Here is a 21,716-nt window from a genome sequence, read left to right as displayed (position 1 = left end):
CAAGAAAGACCATGTTACTAATTTTCAAATCTGTTTTATCCTAAAAATGCAGGAATAGAAACCGTTGGCATATCTATTCTGTGTAATTTAGATCCATGTAAATGGCTCATTCACTGACATTGTTTTGTATTAAACTCTTTGCCTTATTTCTTTGTAACAGTGGAGTTGAAACACGTGTTCACTTGGCTTGGATTCAAAGTGAAAAAGTATGACGACCAGTCTTCCACAGAAATTCAAAACCTTTTGCAGTTCTGGCAGTCTTCTATGGATTGGAAAGACGGTGACTGTTTGGTATGCTGTATTCTATCTCATGGAAAGTCTGGGCAAATTTTTGGGACAGATGAATGTCTGATTCCAATCCGTACCATCACATCATACTTCAAAGCCAACCATTGCCCATTGTTGGCTCAGAAACCTAAGCTATTCTTCATCCAGGCCTGTCAAGGTGAAAAGACACAGCAGCCAGTCCGCCTTGAAGAAGACACCGGCCATGCTACCTCATTTGAACCAGATGCACAAAGTTCAGGATTTGTGTCTTCCCGGCAGCTGACCTCAAGTATTCCAGATGAAGCAGATTTCCTGCTTGGCATGGCCACTGTAGATGGCTATCTCTCTTTCCGGCATGTACATGAAGGGAGTTGGTACATTCAGGCTCTTTGCAGTAAGTTGCAGCTCCTGGTGCCAAGGTAGGATTCATGTTAGGTAGAAGTCTTCTGTTTAATGTGACTGTTCTGAATGAACTACCAAGGATAGATTTGTATGTAGGCCACTTAGCCCATTCCAAATGGATTTCACACAATTTTCAAACGTTTTTTTCATAGGCTTCATTCACCAGCTCAAAATCTTGCTAGCACAGGCTTGCCTAAGTTAGGAATTTCCCTTCCATCATAATCCTGTGTGGGAGAGTGAGCTGGGAAAATGTGACTAGTCCAAGGAACTACAGTAGCCTCAGCCTGGGTCTCCCAGTCTTCTCCAACATCTTAACCACGACACCATCCTGGCTCTGCTAACCTTTGTGCCAAAGAGGTAGAGGGGAGACAAACAGTATAAATTCTTGGTTGCATAGAAGCTGGGGCTCTAAGGAATTTCTAACATACTAAATAATTTGTCTCCAGGCTTAAACATACAGTTGATTTTGTGCTTTCTGATGTTCAATTACGTTAGTTTATAGTCCAGTGATAATATAAAGGGAAGTAAGTGCAAAGCAAAAATTGATATTTCGTTGATGTTCGTTTTTTTCTCTTTAGAGGTGAAGATATATTATCCATTCTTACAGAAGTCAATGAAGAAGTGAGCAAACGTGCAGATGCTCAAGGTGAAAAGAAACAAATGCCCCAACCAGCTTATACTCTCAGGAAAAAATTGATCTTCCCTGTGCCTAAAGAACCCTTTGTGTCATCAAAGCAGAGTTCAGACATGCAATAATTTAGATTGCTGGGGACATAGAGAGAAAAGATTGGTGAGTTCCAAAAGAACTCTCTTGTTTTCATTAATTCTTTGCTGTGCTTTGAACAGGAATACCTGTTGTCTTCTCAAAGCTATTTGATGTTTAAGAAGATGAAGAGGCATGTACTTTCTCCATCCGCCATTCATTGCATATGTAAAAAATGATTTGTATGATCAGCACATTTCTTAAGCAAGGCTTCTTTTCTAGAGCTGAAGGATATCAGATATGGTCTAACTAGGTTTACTTCATTGGGAAGGAGTAGACTGCAGAATCATTGATACTCAGCAATATATCTCCAAGCCCAGGAGCAACCTTTGTGGGTTAAACGAGATCTTTTTTATTATTACCACAATAAATAAATTAATATGTCCTTCAGCTATTAAATACAGTGGATACTCTGCTATATTTATTTAATGTTTTATAGAGGCAGGGAAGATGCATTTTGCAGAAGCCTTGATTGTAGATTTTGCCTAAGTTTCAACTCTCTTGCAAGAAGTTAATGAAATCCAGAACTAAAGCCATATAAAAGACAGAACATAGTAGTTCTGTTTCCCCTGTTCAATGGGAAAATGTTTCGTCTAATCCACAGCAGATAGGGACTGTACATTGTAAATTGTACATGTACAGTTGCAAATTGAACATCTGAACAGTTGCATTAGGGTGAGGAGGAAATACAGTGAAATGATAAATTACAATGCAGGGTTTCAGAGCAGAGAGGTAAGACTTCAACAAAGAAATGATGGATAACTAATGATACATTGTTGCAAAGACTGGCAAAGGAGGCCACAAAGAGGCCAATCTCAAGCCAATAAAAATTGTATCAGGAAAGAAATAACAGAAGTCTTGATTTGCTATATACTTTGAAATATCCTCTATACATATATATATATCTATACATATATCCTCTAGAAAATAGGCAGAATCTCATACACAGAGTCACATTCCAGGAATAAAGTAGGGGTGTGCCGAATTTTGGATTTAGAGTCAAATAGGAGATTGGAGCTAGTCTGGGGCCATGTGCACACCTTAAAGAAACTGTCCTTTCCTGGGTGTGCCCAGTAAGTGCCATGAACAATCCCAGGAACATATGGATTACAGAAGCACCAACAATGCCTTTTGGCTTCAGATCTGAAGTGCTATACATCTCTAAAATTCAGCTCTTTTTCATTGAAGATCACTTCAGTGTTTTAAGTACACAGTGCAACAGTTGCCAAACAAAATGACAACAGTTCTAGATAAGTGGTTCTACATCCTCAAGTGGGCTTCCAAGGAAATATAGGAGCCAGTTCATTAAAACAAAATCAGTGCAGAACCTTGGGTTCCTGATATTTAAGGTACTAACGAATAGTATTTTAATTATAATTTGACAAAGGTCCTTTTTTTTTTTTCAAGAGGCAATTGGGACTTTGTGGGTTTTCTTTGAAGATGTTTTACTTCTCATCCAAGAAGCTTCTTCAGCTCTGACTGGATGGTGAAGAATTTCCCACCATCCAGTCAGAGCTGAAGAAGCTTCTTGGATGAGAAGCAAAACGTCTTCAAAGAAAACCCAGAAAGTCCCAATTGCCTCTTGAAAAAGCACCTTTGGAACAACCATGACATGGATGACTTTGAATCTCCATAGACATTTACAATTTGACAGTTTGTGTTTCACTTTATGTCTAGTCATTTAAATATGGATTTTAATCTACAGGACCAAGTTATGCCCTTTTGATATAATGTATGTTATAACATGTCCACCATCTGGCTAAGAAACATTTATTTTATTTCTAAGCTAGTAAGGGAAGAAAACACGGCACAAAACTATTAGGTGTAGCTGATAAAAATAAAATAAAAAACATAATGATACATATATGTAAGTAATCCTTTGACACTTCTGGTGTTCCAGCTTCAGCCTGTTCTGAAGAAATAGCTTCACACAATCTCCCATAAGCCAATTCTTCATGCATACTTCTAATCAAACAATCCAAAAATACTACTTTTTTGGGCACGTTCATTAAATATCTCTTCATTCTTCTCAATAAGCTTGTGCCTGAGGAAGGAAAAAAAGCGAAGGTTTTTTTTTTCTACCTTTGTACAAGGAGACTACAGAGCCTATAGGATACCAAATGTTGGAAACCATTTCCCTGAATCGCAGTTAGCACTGGGGAGTGACATCCCCCCCAATTTCCCACTCACTTGCTGTGTCACTCATTGCACAATCAAGTGAAAGTGATTTATAAGAAGCTAGGTGAAATTCTGTGCTAAAACAACTAGAAGTATTGAATGTTTTGTTTGGCAAAGTTATAACCATGTGTAACAAGGGTACCCACATGCCAAAGCACAAGGTATGCACCTTGAATCGATTTATGAATTCAAATTGGGTTTTGCAAAAAGTCAGTTTTTAGGCTTGATTCTCTACAATGAAGTTAAAAATTTCTTTTGTATATGGTCCAGCATGCTACAAAAGCATGTTTGATCTTGTCAGTATTTTTTTTAAAGTTCGTTTGGGGACTGTATGATTAGATAAAAGTGCTTGGAAGATATAGGAACCGTTGTATTTTGGAAGAAAAGTCTAAAAGCATAATTCCAGTGCAGCTCTTTCAAAGCTCTCACCCTCAGATATGGCTATAATCCTTAGTGGAGTCATTAACCTGAGAGTAATTCCTCTTGAAACAATGGGATTTACTTTTGACAAATCTGTGTATATGGGTGGCTGTTAACTCATACGGACAGTCATGGAATCAGATCTCATCATGAATATTGTTACTGATACAAGTGAAACTCCCAACCAACTCCCTCATTTTCCCAAAAGTAAATTCAATTGTCTTACCAACATAGAATATTGCAACTGGAATTTTAGCTATTCAATCAGTTATGTTATTACTGAATGCTACTGCATGCTTTTGGCATGTGTATCTTTTTTTCAAACAGTTCTAACGGTCATTTTAAATGATTATTTTAATGGCAAATATTTTCAAAGACAAGAAGACTTCAAATAGGCTTCAAACTCATTAAGATTTCCTGATATCTGTCCATACACCTTTGCCCTTGTCACTCCTAAGCTAAAAATGCTTCCAAGTAATCTCACCAGGCTAATAAAATACAAGTATTCAGAATGAACATCTAATCTTCATAGATGTTCTCCCATAGGTATTCTCCATATACCATCTCCCACCCACACAAAGCCAAATAATTTAATTTAAGAATATGTAAGTCACCACATAGTGAGATGGGCAGCAAACAATTCTAATAAATAAATAAATAAATTGGAAATGTTATAGTTTGTTTCACAAACCTCAGTCAATCTGCACTGCTTAAAAAAACTTTTTCAAAAGACTTACTGTTTTACTAGATTTTTTTCCCCCACCTCAAAATGTTGTTTTCTTCTGACAAAGAAGCTATATTAATTCGATATTTCTCTTCAACAGCTACTGCTTTTTGTTGGAAAGATCTCTCCATGTCTGCCATTTTGGCTTTCTGTGGTGGAAATAACAAACTGGGTTTTGGAAAAGTGGGAAGTAACATATATATTTCTATCATCAATTAAATCTTTTTTTTTTTTTTGCTATTGTTGGAAGAGCAGTGGTATCCGAGGTACTCTTTAAATTAGCACTGAACTAGAGAATTTTTAACTTAATATTAGGCACCTTATGGCCATTTCTTTTTAGAGGTAGTCATTTGCTTGGTCACTAAGCAAGAAAGGATGGAATTTTAACTGATTGTTCCACAAAATCACTGTAGCTTAAAACTACAGCATTACTGCTGGTTGATCTTATCTTGATTGGTATTTAACTACCCAGATTTTAACTATTTTTATTTCCTAATGAGCTTGTTTTTTGGCTACAAAGTGATGGCACCTGCAAATTTCACATGAATGTTCTATCTCCAGTTTTAATTCCAGCTGTCATCTCTACTAATCCTGCCATTCTTGTATGCTCTGTATATAGTATGCATTCTCTTCTTCAGATTCAGTGTCAGTATCTGTTCATTTAACAGTTCCTCAGAATAATAATCTGGTATGATTGCACAATCAACACATTTTGCTCTGTTCAATAAAGATCAATCTTACAGTTTTTGCTCTCACCCATGTGTTATTTAGCTAACTAACATTATCTTATTAATGTTAGTTAGCTAGTCTCGTGTCCTGCTCTCCCCATATGTTTTGCCTCTCCTTAAACACACAGAATTAATGCATTGGCTCAGTGATTTGCACAATCTCTTGCCTCTGCCTTGTTCAGGGGACAGAGTAATAAACAAGTAAAAGAGAGTTGCAGAAGTAAGGTTCCATGGCAAGGGAGGCTACCAATGAGGACTATAGCAGTGGGATTCAAAGAAAACCAGAGGCAATTGAAAGCAATGACAGCAACCATTAAACAGAGCACATTTCATAATTTTCAGTGATGTATGTAGCGAATGGCACATTATCAGAGCAGAAAATCAGTCTCTAAGATGCAGAGTCGAAGTTTATTTCTGTTTGGTCTGATAGGGAAAAAAAATATGGTTAATGCCCATTTCAAGAGAATCTGTGGAGCAGTAGCTGAACTTGGGACCTGACTTTGTTGTTGCTGCACAACCACACATGCTGTTTCTCTTCACCTAAAGCCACAGGATTTATTGGAATTAAAAAGGATATACATTGAATATTGATGCAGATGAAAGCTCTCTCTTGCAGGGGTAAAGGAAAAATAGCATGTGAGCAAGGCTGATTGGATGGTTATGCCTCTGGCCTTTGAGGAACAGCGTTACAGGCAAAAGGGAGGAGATTCACCCATCCCCAGGGTAGCAGGAGAAACAAGGGGCTTGCTATCCTCAAGAATAAAACTACTCTGGAATTGCAGAGTATTTGGATACCAGTCACTGGGAAGGGGCCAATGTTACTGGATACACGAAGGTGTAGAATTACTCTATTCTGAGCTATTTGGAGGATTATTAAGAGAAAATGCAGGGCTACCTTTTTTTAAAAAAATAATCATCTACCATCAGCAATAATCATCTACCACCAGTAACAGACCAATTTCAAAAGGGTAGTCATGTCACAGATCTCACCTCCTTCTGAAGTTCCAACTCTGTTTTGTGAAGAGATGAAGCAATAGCATTAAGAGATTCGTTCTTCTCATTCAATTCATTCTCCAATGTCTTTTATTGGATAAAAACATTTTTTAAAAATAATTTCAAGCATTTGCATCACATTTCCACAGTTATTCCATGAAAATGTGCAACTTTATTTTTAGTAAAATAAATAAAGCACACTTATTAGAGATATCTTTCTGGACAATACCAATACTCTTCTTGTGAGTGATTGAAAATGTCCCAAATCTCACAAGATTTCATCCCAAAAGCTACAATGATTTTTAAATTATATTGAGATTTAGTGAGCATCATAGTCTCCAGCAAATTACCTAGCAGTACTTCCCTTTCTTTAACTCAAGCAACATTTTAGGCAATTTACTGTTTTATGTTTGAACTACAGTTCTCACAAGCTCTTGGAGCTGATGGAACTGAAAACTTGAATTACCTATCCAACCAAATAAAACTTATGGAAATTATTTATGCAGAAAACAAAGGAATGTGTTGGCCAGATGAGCCTTACTCATCTGAAATAGTTGGGTAGACCTCAAGCTCCTTACTAATTTTTTAAAATTATTATTTGACTTATTGAATTGTATAGCTTCCTATCTCAACAGGTTACTCTTTTTAAAAAAAATCATATTTACCAGTGCCTTGGTGAAGATCAATTACACCCTTCACCACACTTTAGGAGTTATGGTTTATTCCATTCCTTGTTTTATCTGACACGAATACTTCTGCCGTCCAAATAGTCTTGTTCTACTACTCTTCATCTATCACGGACAAGCTTTTCTTTTGATACCATCATCTTATAGCTTATAATTTATTTTTACAAGCCATTTGAGACAAGGTGGCGCAATTTTTGTTAGTTTTTCAGATGTCTTTGTCATGGACTTCCTATGTATTTTAATGGAAAGTATTTTGATTTTATGGTAGCAATCACATTTTAGCTCTTTGACTCATATTTAAAATACCTAGGAATAGCTTTCTCTTCAATATCTCCTTTATCTTCTTTTTTCTAATCCATTAATAAACCATGAAAGACCTAGCAAAGGAATTTTCTGGGCACCTTTTCTGACCGACAACTTTTACTGAAAGGCATAAGCTTTCACTTTATCATATGCACAAAGTGGCTAGACTGATGTAAGATTTAAATTGGAGTGAGACGGAGAGGAAGATAGGGTGATTATACAGATGCAGGTTACATGTGAGATAGATTACAAGTTCCCTGCCTTCTCTGGCCTGTAACTTCTCCCTTTGTGTCTCTGTTAAAGTCTGCAGTGAATAGGCAAACACCCATTCACTTACACAAGGCATAGCAAACCCTTTGCTCTCCCACATTCATTTATCTTCTCGAAGATTGAAGCTGATTCCCAAGCATGGATTATTATATTCATCCAAGCATACATGCAAAGGTGTGAGTGGGTTAGGGAATCGAGTTCAGATTTCCACAGCTAAAACCAAATGTCCAATCCTCAAGTAGAGGGACTAAGGAAAAAAGCCTAGATTTGTTCACCCCAGCCCCACCCTTGCTAGGGAAAAAAAGGGCTTTGTCTTGGAACAAAATAAAAGTCTTAATGGAAGGTGCTGAATATGATCCGGACAGGAGCTTGAAGGCTGCAATTGCAGAAATCAGTTAATCAGGACCAGGCAGCTGAAGTAAACTGGGTGGAAATATCCCTCCACTTAGAGATAAAATAGATCTCTTGGCTTCCATACAGAATAGAACAGAATAAACTGGAAGGGATCTTGGAAGTCTAGCCCAAGCAGGAGAACCTATACCATTTCAGATAAGTGACTGTCTAGTCTTCTTAAAAACTTCCAGTGATGGAGCACCCACAATTTCTGAAGGTAGGCTGTTCCACTCGTTAATTGTCCTCACTGTTAGGAAATTTCTCCTTAATTCCAGATGGTTTCCATCTTTGATTAGTTTCCAACCATTGTTTCTTGTCCTGCCCTCTGGTGCTTTGGAGAATAATTTGACCCCCTCTTCTGTGTGGCAAATAGTCAAATACTGGAATACTGCTATCATGTTACCCCTAATTCTTCTTTTCTTTAGACTAGCCAAATCACAAACCTGCAGCCGTTCTTCATATGGTGTAGTCTCCGGGCTACATCTTAGTTGCTCTTCTCTGAACTTTTTCCAAAGTCTCAACATCTTTTTTGTAGTATAGTGGTTGTAGTATTCTAGATGTGGTCTTATAAGGTTTTATAAAGAGCACTAGTTCTACTTTCAGATAATTCTGCTTTAAGATATGCTAATCTACTATATGAGTTCTAGCCTCATCTTAAAGCACAAAGCCATCTCAGTAACCTTGGACCAGACATTCACTCTCAGCCTTACCAAAGAGCCAGTGGCAAACTTATTTCCCAAGAAAACTGCCAAGAGAGCTGCAGGGACTTAACCAGGCAGTTAGGAATCAACACAAAAGAAAGAAAAATCTGCTGCATAGTCTTTGGTATTTTGAATGTGTCGAATTGTTCTTTAAACATGCCTCTGGTTTTTTGTATCAGAGATTTATCATTTTTATTGAAACTTCATTCTTGTAGGCTGCATTCCATCTTAACATTCTTTGCACTTTGAATCTTGTCCACCTGGATCTGCATCCAACCTGCACCTTGGATACCATGGGAGATTCACCTGGGAGACACTGGATTTTCATCAGCAATAAATGCCTTATTCCATCTCATTGAAATTGTTTGGACATTTGGCTAAAAGGAACTTTCACTTTATTTTTAATAAAACTGATTTTAAATCACATGACTGATGTTTTAATTGTCTCCTTAAAAGGAGACAGGATTGCTATTCTCTGGCCAAAACCCTCAAAGTTACTATGGTAAGAAGAGTGTAATACAGAATTGGGTTTCCATGTCATTTGTACAGTTAATATCACAATTGTTAGCATAACCATTATTATTAGGGTTATAGACTGTGACAGTCCCTTCTCTCACTTAACCTTGGGTTAAATAGGAGGAGCCTGAACAAGGCTTTTTTCCCTCCAGGAAGATTGGAATGGGCAACAGTACAGTAACCAGAAGCTGCATCCTCTCTATCCACCCAGACTGGCAGTGGGGAGGGCCAAGAGGCACAGTGGAAAGGGGCCTCTCCCATGTATCTTCACATCATGTTCTCATCTTTTGTACGTCAATGAAAATACTCATTTGTTCTTTGGATTTCCCTCATGCAAATATTCATTTGTTCTTTGGATTTTCTGCATGCTTTTCTTCCTCATCTAAAGTTTGTTGTATTCCCTCCCCTCCAGTGGCAATGTTCAAGTAGTGATATAATTTAGCCAAAAAACAGTGCCCCGTTTCTGTTCCCACATATAGCACAAGGCAATATTGATAGCTTTCCTCAGAGGAATTCCCTACTAGAACTTTTGACAGCTCAGCCTAACCCCCCCCCACCCAATCAAGCCTTATAGGTGGGACCAATACCTAAGTAATCCAACTTTTGGAAGAACTACCTTCTGTTTGGTCATTTTAAGGTAGCTAGGTCTTCTCCATGTATATGAATCAGATCACAATAAAGAGAGCTTATCTCCCTTGCATGGAGTTCAGATGATAATCTGTTACTTCACAACATTTTATCCTCTTAGCCCCACTTGGTCTCATGTGATCTCAGATATTCCCTTCAAATCCATTATGATGGTCTTAGGAACTGAAGACATTCTGTGGGAGCTTCACCTGTGGCTTAGTATGCAGGGAGAGGGGAGTTCCTATGAAACAACTCTGTAAACTCTAGAAGGTTCAAAACTAGACTGCATAGATGCCTTGTGCAGGAATTCACAGATTGTCACTTGAAATAGTAGCAGGAAATAAACAAATTCTTGATTTGTATATATTTTACACTGAACTTATAATTTAATGGTCAACAGAAGGTTATATAAAAAAAGAACGTATCAGCAAACTTGCCATATTTTCCATTAAAAGAAATAGAATTGTTTGAAGGCAAAGCTTCCATTGCAAAAAAAGAAAAAAAAAGCCAGTAAGGATTGACCATATTTAAAAGGTGCCGAAGACAGAAAATTATCTAATCAATTGATCATCTGTTCCAAATGCCAAAGCAATTCTAGGTGATGAAATTAAAAGTTTAAAAGAAAAAAGAAAAACAATACAAATGATATTCAACCATCATATCAAAGGAAGTAAATGCCAAAACATGAGAGAGTAAATAACAGCAGTGAAGGTTTTCCACGGGCTTGCTAAAAAAGCCAACTTTTTAATTGTTGTTTTGCTGTTGTTTTTGAGAAAGAGAGGGAGGGAGGGAGGGGATGAAATGAATTAAAATATCCTGAAAAAGAGTTTGGCCAGCAGACTGAGCAAGAGCATTTTATGGCACATCCCATTTATGGCTATAGCTATACATGTACAGTACATTACTGATATTTATATTCCAGTTACACATTCCAATATATTCTTCCAATATTAGAAATTATCCTCTAACCTTGTTCTTCACAGATTTGCTTAATGGTAGATTAGGGTTGCTGGACCTAATCAAAATACTAAAGCAAATATTAGTTTAATAAATTATGATTCCCACTAATAACTCTCTTTTTTCCCCAACTAGTAGGTGGAACGTTGGGAAAGCTACATCTAATATATATATATATAGGAAGTCTACAATAGACCACACTGCTGCTACTTATTAAATAGATGCCTCAATTGCACTTATTATTTTTAAAAAACCAATACACATGCCTTGATTTTGGCATTTAACACTTCTATATTTTCCAAGGCAATTTGTTGCTGTTTCTGAAATTCCTGGGAAAGAAAAAAATAGGGAGTTAATAGAAAAATATACCTGAAAATGAACTTTCAATTCTTAATTATCTGTGGGCTCCCAATGAAGTCTTGGTGTACGTCTCCCCTTATGGAGCTCAATTCACACTCTGATTAGCTATGCACTGGATGAGGCTACCATAACTTGTATAATAATTCTATTGATAATAGAAAAACAGCAGGCCTACTAGTAAGTTTCAGTAAGTTTACATCTTACTGAAAACTTCCATTCAGATTGAAACTCAGAGACTTAAGTTGCTTCCCAATTGGGCTCATTAATGCCATAGTGTTAATCTTTCTCCATTACTGAAAGGAGAATGAAGCAAGCAGTTGGGAATGACCCAATGAGGTACTGCAGTATTGACATTCTTTACATGCAAGTTATCTGCCCAAGCAGTAAAGTCATTTTACAACATCAGTTCAAAATTCAACACTTTATTGCTTCCTGTTTGGAGTTGTTTGCTTCATGAATTTCTTTATTTAATTTCTATACCTGCCCATCTCAATCAATGACTCTAGGTGACTTACGATTCCAAAACTATAAACATCCCAAATAACATCCAAAAACATCCAAAATAAATATAGACAGCAGCCTAGATAATTAACCAGTTAAAAATAAAACCAGAAAATGGGGGTTTTAACACCTTCAGTGTCCAAGCTTGAAAACACAGGCACGTTTTTAAAGCCTTACGAAAGGCAAAGAGGGTTGGGGGCATTCTAATCTCCAAGAACTGAATGGATGGATGGATACAATTTCTGATTAATTATTCCTGGAGAAATTTTCTTCCACTCAGGAGCAAGCTTTAATGGTTTGTGAGTTTTTGTTTTTGTTTTAAATATTCTTTTAGTGCTAAACAAAAATGAGAGGAATAAGTCAGGCTATTATAAGAATACAAGTTTATACCGGAACAACACCACACATCATCCAAGCAATGCCTGTTTGCAAAAGTCATACTGGCTGAGATTTATAGGAAAAAGCTTTAATTCAAGTTACAATAGCCTTCTCTACAAAGTAAAGCAACTTCTGATAAAAAGGAAATACACTTACTTCTCTCTCTTGTTCATAAACTCTGCCGAGCAAAAAACTGTTATTCTGAATAATCTTCTTCTGCTCCTCTAATTCCATCTCAAATCTCTTTGTTAAAGATTGCTCTGAGGAAAGGACAAAGTTTTTTAAAATCTATTATTTAATTGTATTGTGCCTGAGTCCTGGAAACTCTTATATGAATTTAGCACGGTAATTTGATAGAAATAGCCACGAATGCAGCATCCACATCATACCCTCACTAATACATTTTCCAAGACACCCAAACATATGCTGTTTCTATTGTATGATAAGACTCCAACCGTAAATACAATGTGGCAAAATTCTGTGTGCATAATTTTGTATATAACATTAGGAAGATGCCTGCAACTTGTTAGCAAAATACTTTCTCTTGTAGCTTTGTGTTTATTCCATATTGCTAATGTATTTGCTTCCTTCTGCCTTTGACATCTGATTTTTTACCGATTTGTTTTATGTGTTTATACTTGCTTGAGTGATGTAGTATTTATTTATTTTAGGGCAATTTTTGTAAAAATATAATATATAACCATATTTTAAGTTTATTCTTACTTAGGCCTGGATAGTCTAGGATAGTGCTATATGCCTGTTTTTCCCCACATTGATCAATTTTGTTCACCATTTTACATGTTGTGACTCCTCTTCCCCCATCGCTTCACACTACTCCCAACTCCAAAGCTGGTAAAACTGTTTTCTTAAACCAGAGTGTTCCAAGTCTTTATGCTTGGTCTCAGGATACTCTTAATAATTTTATAGTTAGTATTATATTTTTATAATATTAACTATATTAATTATATAATTATCATTACTAATTTTATAGGAGCCATGGTGGTGCAGTGGTTGGAATGCAGTATTGCAGGTTAATTCTGCTGACTGGCAGGAGTTCGACCCTGACCGGGGTTGGTAAAATGAGGACTCAGATTCTTGAGGGCAATAGGCTGACACTGTAAAAACCACTTAGAAGAGGGCTGGAAAGCACTGTCTAAGTGCTTTACTATTATAACCTGGATCATTTTAGATGAAATTATACTATATATTAATATATAAACTTGTAAAATAAGGCAAAACATCTGCAGCATTTGAGTGTCCTTACTTTTTTTCCTGAAAACTTGCTATGGGATAATAAAATGCTGAGGAAACAGAAAATAGTGCTTTGATTACAGTAGTACAAGACTAGTACATTCCTTTTACCTACTTTGTTGTAATAATGCCTTTTCTCGCTCAGTCCTCTCACTTTTTTTCCATTCAGCCTGTCTTCTCAGCCATTTTTCTTCCATTTCATCAGAAATGCTATCCTACCAAAACAAGCAAGCAAACAGAACCACCAATCAGCTTGAAACATATATAGGCAACAGTTCTGCCTATCAATGCATTAAAATGTCATTCATATCAAACAGGATATTGTCCAATTAAAAAAATATTTCAAAAGTCATTCATGAGTTTATGCTCATTCAGTTGTATGGATTAACTATAACTTCATCAGCGCACAAGAGGATTTAAAGTTGACTTATTTTCTCCTATGTGAAACATTGCATATATGACTTTTTAAATCATGAATGTCATGGGATATTGAGAAGACACAAGAGCTTTTCACCAAAGACACATAATGTCTTTTTCCAGGTTGGGAGAGAAGAATTATAAACTACAGGTAGTCCTTGGCTTACAAACATTCATTTAGTGACTGTTTGGAGTTACAATGGTACTGGAAAAAGTGATTTATGACCATTTTTCACAATTACAACCATTGCAGCATCCCCATGGTCATGTGATCAGAATTTGGATGCTTGGCAGCTATATTCATATTTATGACAGTTGTAGTGTCTCAAGATCATGTGATCACCCTTTGCGACCTTCTGACAAACAAAGTCAATGGGAAAGCCAGATTCACTTCACAATTGTGTTACTAACTTTAACAACTGCAGTGATTCACTTAATAACAGTGCCAAGAAAGGTTGTAAAATGGGGCAAAACTCACTTAACAACTCTCTTGCTTAGCAACATAAATTTTGAGCTTAATTGTAAGTCAAGGACTACCCATACCACATTCTGCAAAATATGAAGAACTTGCAGTTCTTGCTTGCACATTTGCATACTAAAATAATAAGATTTTTAAAAGCCACGATTTAAAAATACACTTGTGGATAAAGTTTTTTTTTTTTTTTTTAAGGGAGGGAAACCCACTGTTTTTTTCAATAAAAATAATAAGTTCTAAGTAAGAAAGGAGTTTAATTTCTGCTTTCAAGTAAGTTTTGAGAATAAAAATTGTTCTGCATATTAAAAAGTTTTTGACCGGAGCCAACCACTAAAGCCCTGTAGAGATAGGTAGGCAAATAGGTAGTACATAGCTAAATAAAGGAGGGGGAGTAGAGTGAGGTTAGCTCCTGAACACTGTCTCCTCACTGCAGCAACTCATTTACATCAAGTACAATCAGTTGAACAGCTTTGTTCTCCACATTGCAAAAGGAATCTCAAGTGGATGAAACCATTCACTAATTGATTTCACAAAGATATCCAGTAATGTTTCCCATTAGAGTTTTTCAAAAGGACGGCTCTCACAAATAATTCCTGTCCTTGATGTTTATGGGATAGTCCTTAGGAATCAGGGATAATATTTTACAGTATGGATAGCCTCCATAATTTCATCCACTTGAGATTCCATCACGAGAAAGACCAAATGAAATGGAGAAAAACTGCACCTCCAGTAAGGATGTGATAATTTTGGAGGATGCCAAAAAATGTTTAAACATATTTCAAAGTCCATCCTGTACTTTGCCACATGTAATTTTTGGATGCTTTACAAGGGTAGCCCCATATGGACTGCCTTGCAGTGGTCACACATTGTGGGAAAGCCACAGCCAACTGAAGGCTCATGTGAAAAGGTGTCTATTGTATCTTCAAATTCTAAATATGGCCCCTGAATCCATGAGTTTGAGACAACCCTACTTCATCAATTCTTAGACGGCAATTTAAATATTTACCTGGTACATACGAAATGTATTCTTCAGGTATTTGTACTCCTTCTGCATTGTAGCTGAGGGTGGATAAAAGAGAAGAAGTAATGTATTCCATGCATCCAAGTGGAAATAGTCCAAACTATTGACTCAAACTTGTTTTATGTTTTTGGATTTGATTTGTCTTAATTATAGTGATGTGTTTTTCAGTATTTTTTTCCCCTGGCCCACTTCTCAGCATAGACAGAAGAGAATTAATGAAGCAAGAAGTGCTTCAAGAGAATTGCTTAATTGTCCCAGTCACTGATGATATTTTTGCTAGGAGAATATTTCCTAATTGTTGCTAGGAGTGGCCTGTTCCAAAACAGAGGTGTCAAACTGGATTTCTTGGACGGCCAGATCAGCATTGTAGTTGTCCTTCATGGGCCGATTGGAGGGGTAGGAGACGGGTCAGACACCTTCCTGCATCACCCTGCCGGTCAAAACGGGGCACAAGGGGGCCACGGGCAGCCCCCACATGGCCCATTTTTGGCCTGGACAGCCTCATGCAACACCCTGCCATTCAAAACGGCATGGGAGAGGAGCGTTTTGGCTGGCAGGGTCCTGCAGGAGGCCATCCAATCTGAAAATGGGCCATGCGGAGGCTGGCCATGGCTCCTCTGCATCCCATTTTTGCTAGCAGACACTGTGGGCCAGTCCTTTTCTATTTCCTGGCCGGCTCTGTGGGCTGGATTTAAGCACCCTGCAGGCTGGATCCAGTCCATGGGCCTTGAATTTGACACCCCTGTATTAGGAAGTAACTGACAGGGAAATATTTTCCCCTTAATTGTAGTTAAGAAGAAGAAGATTGGGTACAGTTTAAGAAAGCTATGGAGAGTGGACTTAGAGATTTGTAATGTCTTAAGCTGTGATTGTTTTCCTAGAGATCCAACTAGATAAGCCAATAAGATGGGTTCAGTCATCTCATCTTCAAACATCCTATTTGCCACCTCCTAGCATCTCAAAACTACGCCAATTAACTTCAGCATCAAAGTAAATCAAGTTTTGCAGTGCACTTTTGAATCAGGTTCTGGAGCTTGTTATGGTGTTTTTTCTCCCATATGCTCTACTTTCCCTCACCCATTAACTCCCCTCCCCCAATGCCAAAAATCAGGCTCTTTTGAGCTTGAGGGATAGGACAGCAAGTTCCCACCCAAGATCTCTAACTTCCTTTCCCATCCTTAAAAACCTTCCTTACACACATCTATTATTTTGAGTCAATGGCATCTGAGGATGATGCCTTCTCATATCCTTCTGTCCTCATAAGTCTCTCCCCCTAGATGTAAACATTGTTTTTCTCAAGATGGTGAGATTAACAAGGTTTTCCTTTGAAGGCAATTTTCCTAATTCTCAGCAAAGTTTGTTCAATTCTTCATATTTCTAACTTGAACCGAATTTGGCTTCTGGCTTTTACAATCCTTAAGGCATTTTCCACCCTGAGGGAAGTTCTTCTAAAGCAGGGGTCGCCAACCTTTTGGATCTTAGGGACCACCAAACTCATACTTTTAAATCCCGAGGACCACTAATACGATTTTTTTTAAAAAAGCTAATATATTTAATATAATTTTTTATGTTAAATATAAATTATAAATATAAATCCCCCCACCTGGCACCTTCCAAAGGGACAGAAGAGCAGGCGGTGTGTGTGTGTGTGTGAGCTGAGGGGCCTCGGGGCAACTGCTGCTGGGAGAAGCAGAGGCAGAAAGGGGGCTTTGCTCTCCTTGGGGGGCAGCGCCCCTTGGCTGCCACTCCAGGGGCTTCTCAGCAGGCATCTGCCTGCAGAAGGATTGCCGCTCTTGGTGATTAATTGGGGGGGAGGGGGAGAAAGTGGGAGCTCCTTTCAGATTCCTGGTGGAGGATTGAGAGGCTCAGATCTTCAGCCAAGGAAAAGCTGGGGGGCTCTTCCAGCCTCACCTGGAGACAGGCAAAGAAAGGTGTCCCTAGCAGATGTCCTGAATGTATTTTACTGCAGGTTTGAAAGGAAACTACAGCCACCTATCTCCACAATCCCCATCTCAAACACACCAACAACAGCCAACTGGCCCCAACCCGTTGGGTTCACAACCTCTGCTGATCACAGAAAAAAAAATGTAAGATCTATTTCACAGACAAAAGCCAGGAAAAGCACCAGGGCCAGACAAGATAACTTCTTCTTGCTTAAAAGTCTGTGCTGACCAATTGGCCCCCGTCTTCACCCAAACCTTCAATAGATCACTAGAGATGTGCTATGTTCCTTCTTGCTTCAAACGCTCTACTATCATCCCAGTGCCAAAGAAGCCCTCCATCAAGGAACTGAATGACTACAGACCAGTTGTTCTAACATCTGTAGTTATGAAAATATTTGAAAGGCTTGTGCTGTGCCACCTGAAAACCATCACGGATCCACTGTTAGATCCCATGCAGTTTGCATACCAAGCAAATAGATTGACAGATGATGCTGTTAATATGGCTCTGCATTACATCTTACAATGCCTTGAATCTCCAAATACCTACACAAGGGTCCTCTTTGTCGACTTCAGTTCAGCATTCAATACATCAGTCCAGACATTCTAACTAAATTAAACCAACTGGCAGTACCTGAACACACTTGTAAGTGGATCATAAGCTTCCTAACAGACAGGAAGCAGCAGGTGAAGCTAGGCAGAATCACATCCGATACCTGTACAATCAGCACAGGGGTCCCCCAAGGCTGTGTGCTATCTCCACTTCTCTTCTCCCTATATACCAATGACTGCATCTCAAACAATCCATCTGTTAAAATATTGAAGTTTGCTGATGACACAACAGTGATTGGTCTCATTTGAGACAACAATGAATTTGCATACAGACAGGAGGTTATACAACTTGCCTCGTGATGTAACTGGAACAATCGGGAACTGAACACACTCAAATCTGTAGAAATGGTGGTAGACTTTAGAAGAATACTATAACCTCTTACAATACCAGACAACATAGTATCAACAGTAGAGACCTTCAAATTTCTAGGTTCTACTATATCACATGACCTAAAATGGACACCTAACATCAAAAACGTCATCAAAAAAAGCACAACAAAGAATGTTCTTTCTGCGCCAACTCAGACAGCTCAAACTGCCCAAAGAGCTGCTGATACAGTTCTATAGAGGAATTACTGAGTCTATCATCTGCACCTCTATAACTGTCTGGTTTGGCTCTGCAACCAAACAAGACAGACACAGTCTTCAATGGATAATTAGGACTCCAGAAAAAACAGTTACTACCAACCTGCCTTCAGTCAAGGACCTGTATACTGCACGTGTCAAAAAGAGGGCTGTGAAAATATTTACAGACCCCTCACATCCCGGACATAAACTGTTTCTACTCCTTCCCTCAAAGCGACACTATAGAGCACTGCACACCAGAACAATTAGACACAAGAACAGTTTTTTTCAAACACCCCCCCTCCAATCAAATAGTTTACAAATTGCTATGGGTTTGTAAAAAAAAAAAAAGAAAAGTTCCTTGTGTAGTTTTAAATGCAACAGCAACAAGTGATGGAAATACGTGTGTGTGTGTGTGTGTGTGCGTTTAAGTCAACACTGACTCCTGGTTTTCTTGGCAAGATTTTAGAAGTGGTTTACCACTGCATTCTTCCTAGGGATGAGAGAGAATAACTAACCTAAGATCACCCAGCTAGCCTTATGTCTAAAGCAGGGCTAGAATTCACAGTCCCCCAGTGCCTAGTCTTGTATCTTAGCCACTACAACAAACTGGTGTATTAATCATCCCATTGTCCCTGGCTACTTATCTATTTCTAATTTCCTTTGTGAAACAACTCTGTGCACTGTGAAGTTCCTGTACACATGTAGGCATGAGACAAATCAATAATCCTGCATCATACCCAATTTTTCTTGTGCAGTTGCCCTCTCATTCCGCAACTCTTTCTTATACTGTTCTTCCAGGTTATTCACTTGTATTATGTGAAATCCTTGAATCTCCCTGCCAAGACAATGTAACAGCAAAGTGAGGTAAAAGAGGCACTTCTGCACTTGTGGTCTCTTAAGTCCTCTAGTTAGTATGTCTTCATAATAAACTTGCAGAGCTGCACACAGAGTGGTAATGTTGCCTTGGAGAACAAGCTGTTCTCTTGTACAAGTCACAGCACCTGATTTTTGCCAATTTACTGCACAGTCTTTAATCATATCTAAAATCATATGCAATCTATTTATAAAATATCCTTTACATTTCAGGAAGAGCTCCTTAGGAAAAAATCAGAAGGACTCAAATACTCTATAGGGGAAGGGAAATCTACAAAAAGCTGTGCATTATTTCGAGAGACAATAGCAAAACAGCATTAAAAGTACAGAAGAAACATCCACAAGCATGTCTTAGGCTGAAGAGATCAAGTAAGGAAGATCAGCCTTTCATGTATCATTCTCTTTGCGGTATTGTCAAAAGGACCTAAATCATGAGATCAACTCAATGTAGATAGTCCTTGACTCACAACCTTTCAGCCCAGCTAACAGATGACTAGAGCTGGTAGAGAACTCCACAAGGAAGCAGGAAAGTCCACAGCATCTGTCAGCTGTTGACCAGGCTTCTTTTGAATGCAACCACACAAAGCACCAGGACCAAATATTTACTCTTCAGGCCATCTATCAGAATCCATCTCTTCTCAAAGCCAATCCCATCTGATGTTTGGTGGGATGTAAAGGAAAGAAACCAAAAAAAGTCAGCAATTCCTTTCATTAATGCTTTGCATATAGTAACTAAGGATATAGCTTCGGTTGAATGAAAAATCTCCACAAGCAAAGTCTTGAAATTATTGGCTCTCTTGAACGTGGGAAAATGGATAACTCCATCCTGTTCTGAAAAGCTCTGGACTGCTTGTAACTTGCACAGGAGCTGAACATAGGATTTTAGAATATGTTTTCTTACTACAGCGGTACCTCAATGCTCAACATTAATTGGTTCCAGGAGCTACAATGAGTACCAAAAATGATGAGTATCAAACAATTTTCCCATAAGGAATTGTGACTCGGAGGGTTGAGCCTGCTTTGTTGAGTGACACAGACTCGAGTAATGAGGAAGAGGAGGATTTGGCCTTGAGTTTTGAGCCTGCTTTGCTGGAAGTTTTGGAATCATCTTCCTCCCCAGAATCTTCCTCCCTGATTGTGCCTTGGGTGTTGGCAGATAATCAGGAGAGCGTGCCGCAGTCATTAGCTGAAGATCAAGCCGAGAAATGCTGGTCTGATGCAAGGCAAAGACGCAGGCAGAAACGTGACATACAACGTAAAAAGAAAAGAGACTGACACGCTCCTCAGGGAATATAAGGGGGCGTGTTAGCTCTGAATCCCTGTTCGGATCAACTTGTTTATTCGTGATAGCATCTTGGACAAACTCTCTCCATGCGGCATTTACTTCTTGATTTACGGTCTTGTTTGTTATCGGACTTGGCAGGCAGCTTCTGGAAGACTGTCAAGGATTCCTCCAGTCAAAGGAATTTAACTCTGTTGTTCCTGGTCCTGTCTGTTTGTTTGTATTCCTTTGAAAACTTGGACTCTCACCTCGTGGTCACAGGTGAGACAGAACAAGGAATAATGTAGTGAATCACAAGGCAGAGAAGTTCTAGTTTGTGCATTGAGTACCAAACAAATGATGAGTTTAGGGACAACATTTTCACGTAAAAAGTGTTCAGTACCAAAGCAGTTGAGTACCAAGGGACATTCAAAACCAATGTTCAATTATATTTATACATTATTTTTATTGTATGTTTGAAATCTGTATGGAGAACAACTAGTGTGATTATTTTTATTATTCCTATTATACTACATCATCATCATCATCATCATTACTATTATTATTACTATTATTGTTGTTTTTATTCACAGAATTTTTTCTGCGTGAAAGCATGCCATGCCCATACCAATTGGTACTGTACTTTATTAAGGAACAATTCTAATCACAATGTAGACAAGTAAGTGGGAAACTGGAACTAATGAGAAGAGAATGACTTTTTAAGGGCTCAAAGCTACATCTGATGTGTAGGTAAAGTAGCAGGCACTGATGGGAAAGGAAAGCTGCTAAGTATCTGTGTTCCAGCAGTAAGGTAGGGAAAATTAATTCTATTCCCTTGTGCTTATACTTGCTTAGGGTCTATCATGGTATCAAGAGGGAGCTTCCCCACAGAGTAAGTAACAGAAGAAGGATTTTCAACAGGACCAAATCCTCAGAAGGAATTGTTCAGTACTGCAGATAGAGTAGCAGCGCTATTTAACATGGTGAATGTGACTCTAAACTTCTAGATATACTTGTAAGAAAATTTCACCAAACTTGTATGGAATTAATTCTGAATAACTTTGAGTTTTCTTTGTTGGCCATTTTCAATCACACAGAAAGTAACTTTAAAGACTAAAAATCACAGTGTGCA

At 38.1% G+C, this 21,716-nt stretch overlaps 2 protein-coding genes across 2 annotated transcripts in view; one reads left to right on the top strand and one right to left on the bottom strand.

The window, feature by feature from the left end:
- Nucleotides 1–1,831, top strand: part of LOC113433952 (uncharacterized) — a 36,592-nt gene extending 34,761 nt beyond the window's left edge. The window contains exons 18-19 of the mRNA XM_026696797.2: nucleotides 161–686; nucleotides 1,248–1,831. Of these exons, the coding sequence (XP_026552582.2) occupies nucleotides 161–686; nucleotides 1,248–1,425 (704 nt within the window). The 3' untranslated portion in view covers nucleotides 1,426–1,831. The remainder of the gene's footprint in view (nucleotides 1–160; nucleotides 687–1,247) is intronic.
- Nucleotides 1,832–3,026: 1,195 nt separating this feature from the next.
- The window catches only part of FLACC1 (flagellum associated containing coiled-coil domains 1), a 35,229-nt gene continuing 16,539 nt past the window's right edge, over nucleotides 3,027–21,716 (bottom strand). Inside the window, exons 8-15 of the mRNA XM_087919726.1 lie at nucleotides 19,188–19,285; nucleotides 15,317–15,369; nucleotides 13,534–13,633; nucleotides 12,324–12,427; nucleotides 11,195–11,257; nucleotides 6,473–6,562; nucleotides 4,794–4,903; nucleotides 3,027–3,476 (exon numbers count right to left, since the gene is read on the bottom strand). Coding sequence (XP_087775852.1) covers nucleotides 3,398–3,476; nucleotides 4,794–4,903; nucleotides 6,473–6,562; nucleotides 11,195–11,257; nucleotides 12,324–12,427; nucleotides 13,534–13,633; nucleotides 15,317–15,369; nucleotides 19,188–19,285 — 697 coding nt within the window. The 3' untranslated portion in view covers nucleotides 3,027–3,397. The remainder of the gene's footprint in view (nucleotides 3,477–4,793; nucleotides 4,904–6,472; nucleotides 6,563–11,194; nucleotides 11,258–12,323; nucleotides 12,428–13,533; nucleotides 13,634–15,316; nucleotides 15,370–19,187; nucleotides 19,286–21,716) is intronic.

Source organism: Pseudonaja textilis, chromosome 1 (assembly GCF_049901715.1).
Source record: "Pseudonaja textilis isolate UNSWEBS1 chromosome 1, rPseTex1.2, whole genome shotgun sequence".
Classification (NCBI taxonomy): Eukaryota; Metazoa; Chordata; class Lepidosauria; order Squamata; family Elapidae; genus Pseudonaja; species Pseudonaja textilis.
This window is presented reverse-complemented; position numbering and strand designations above follow the sequence as displayed.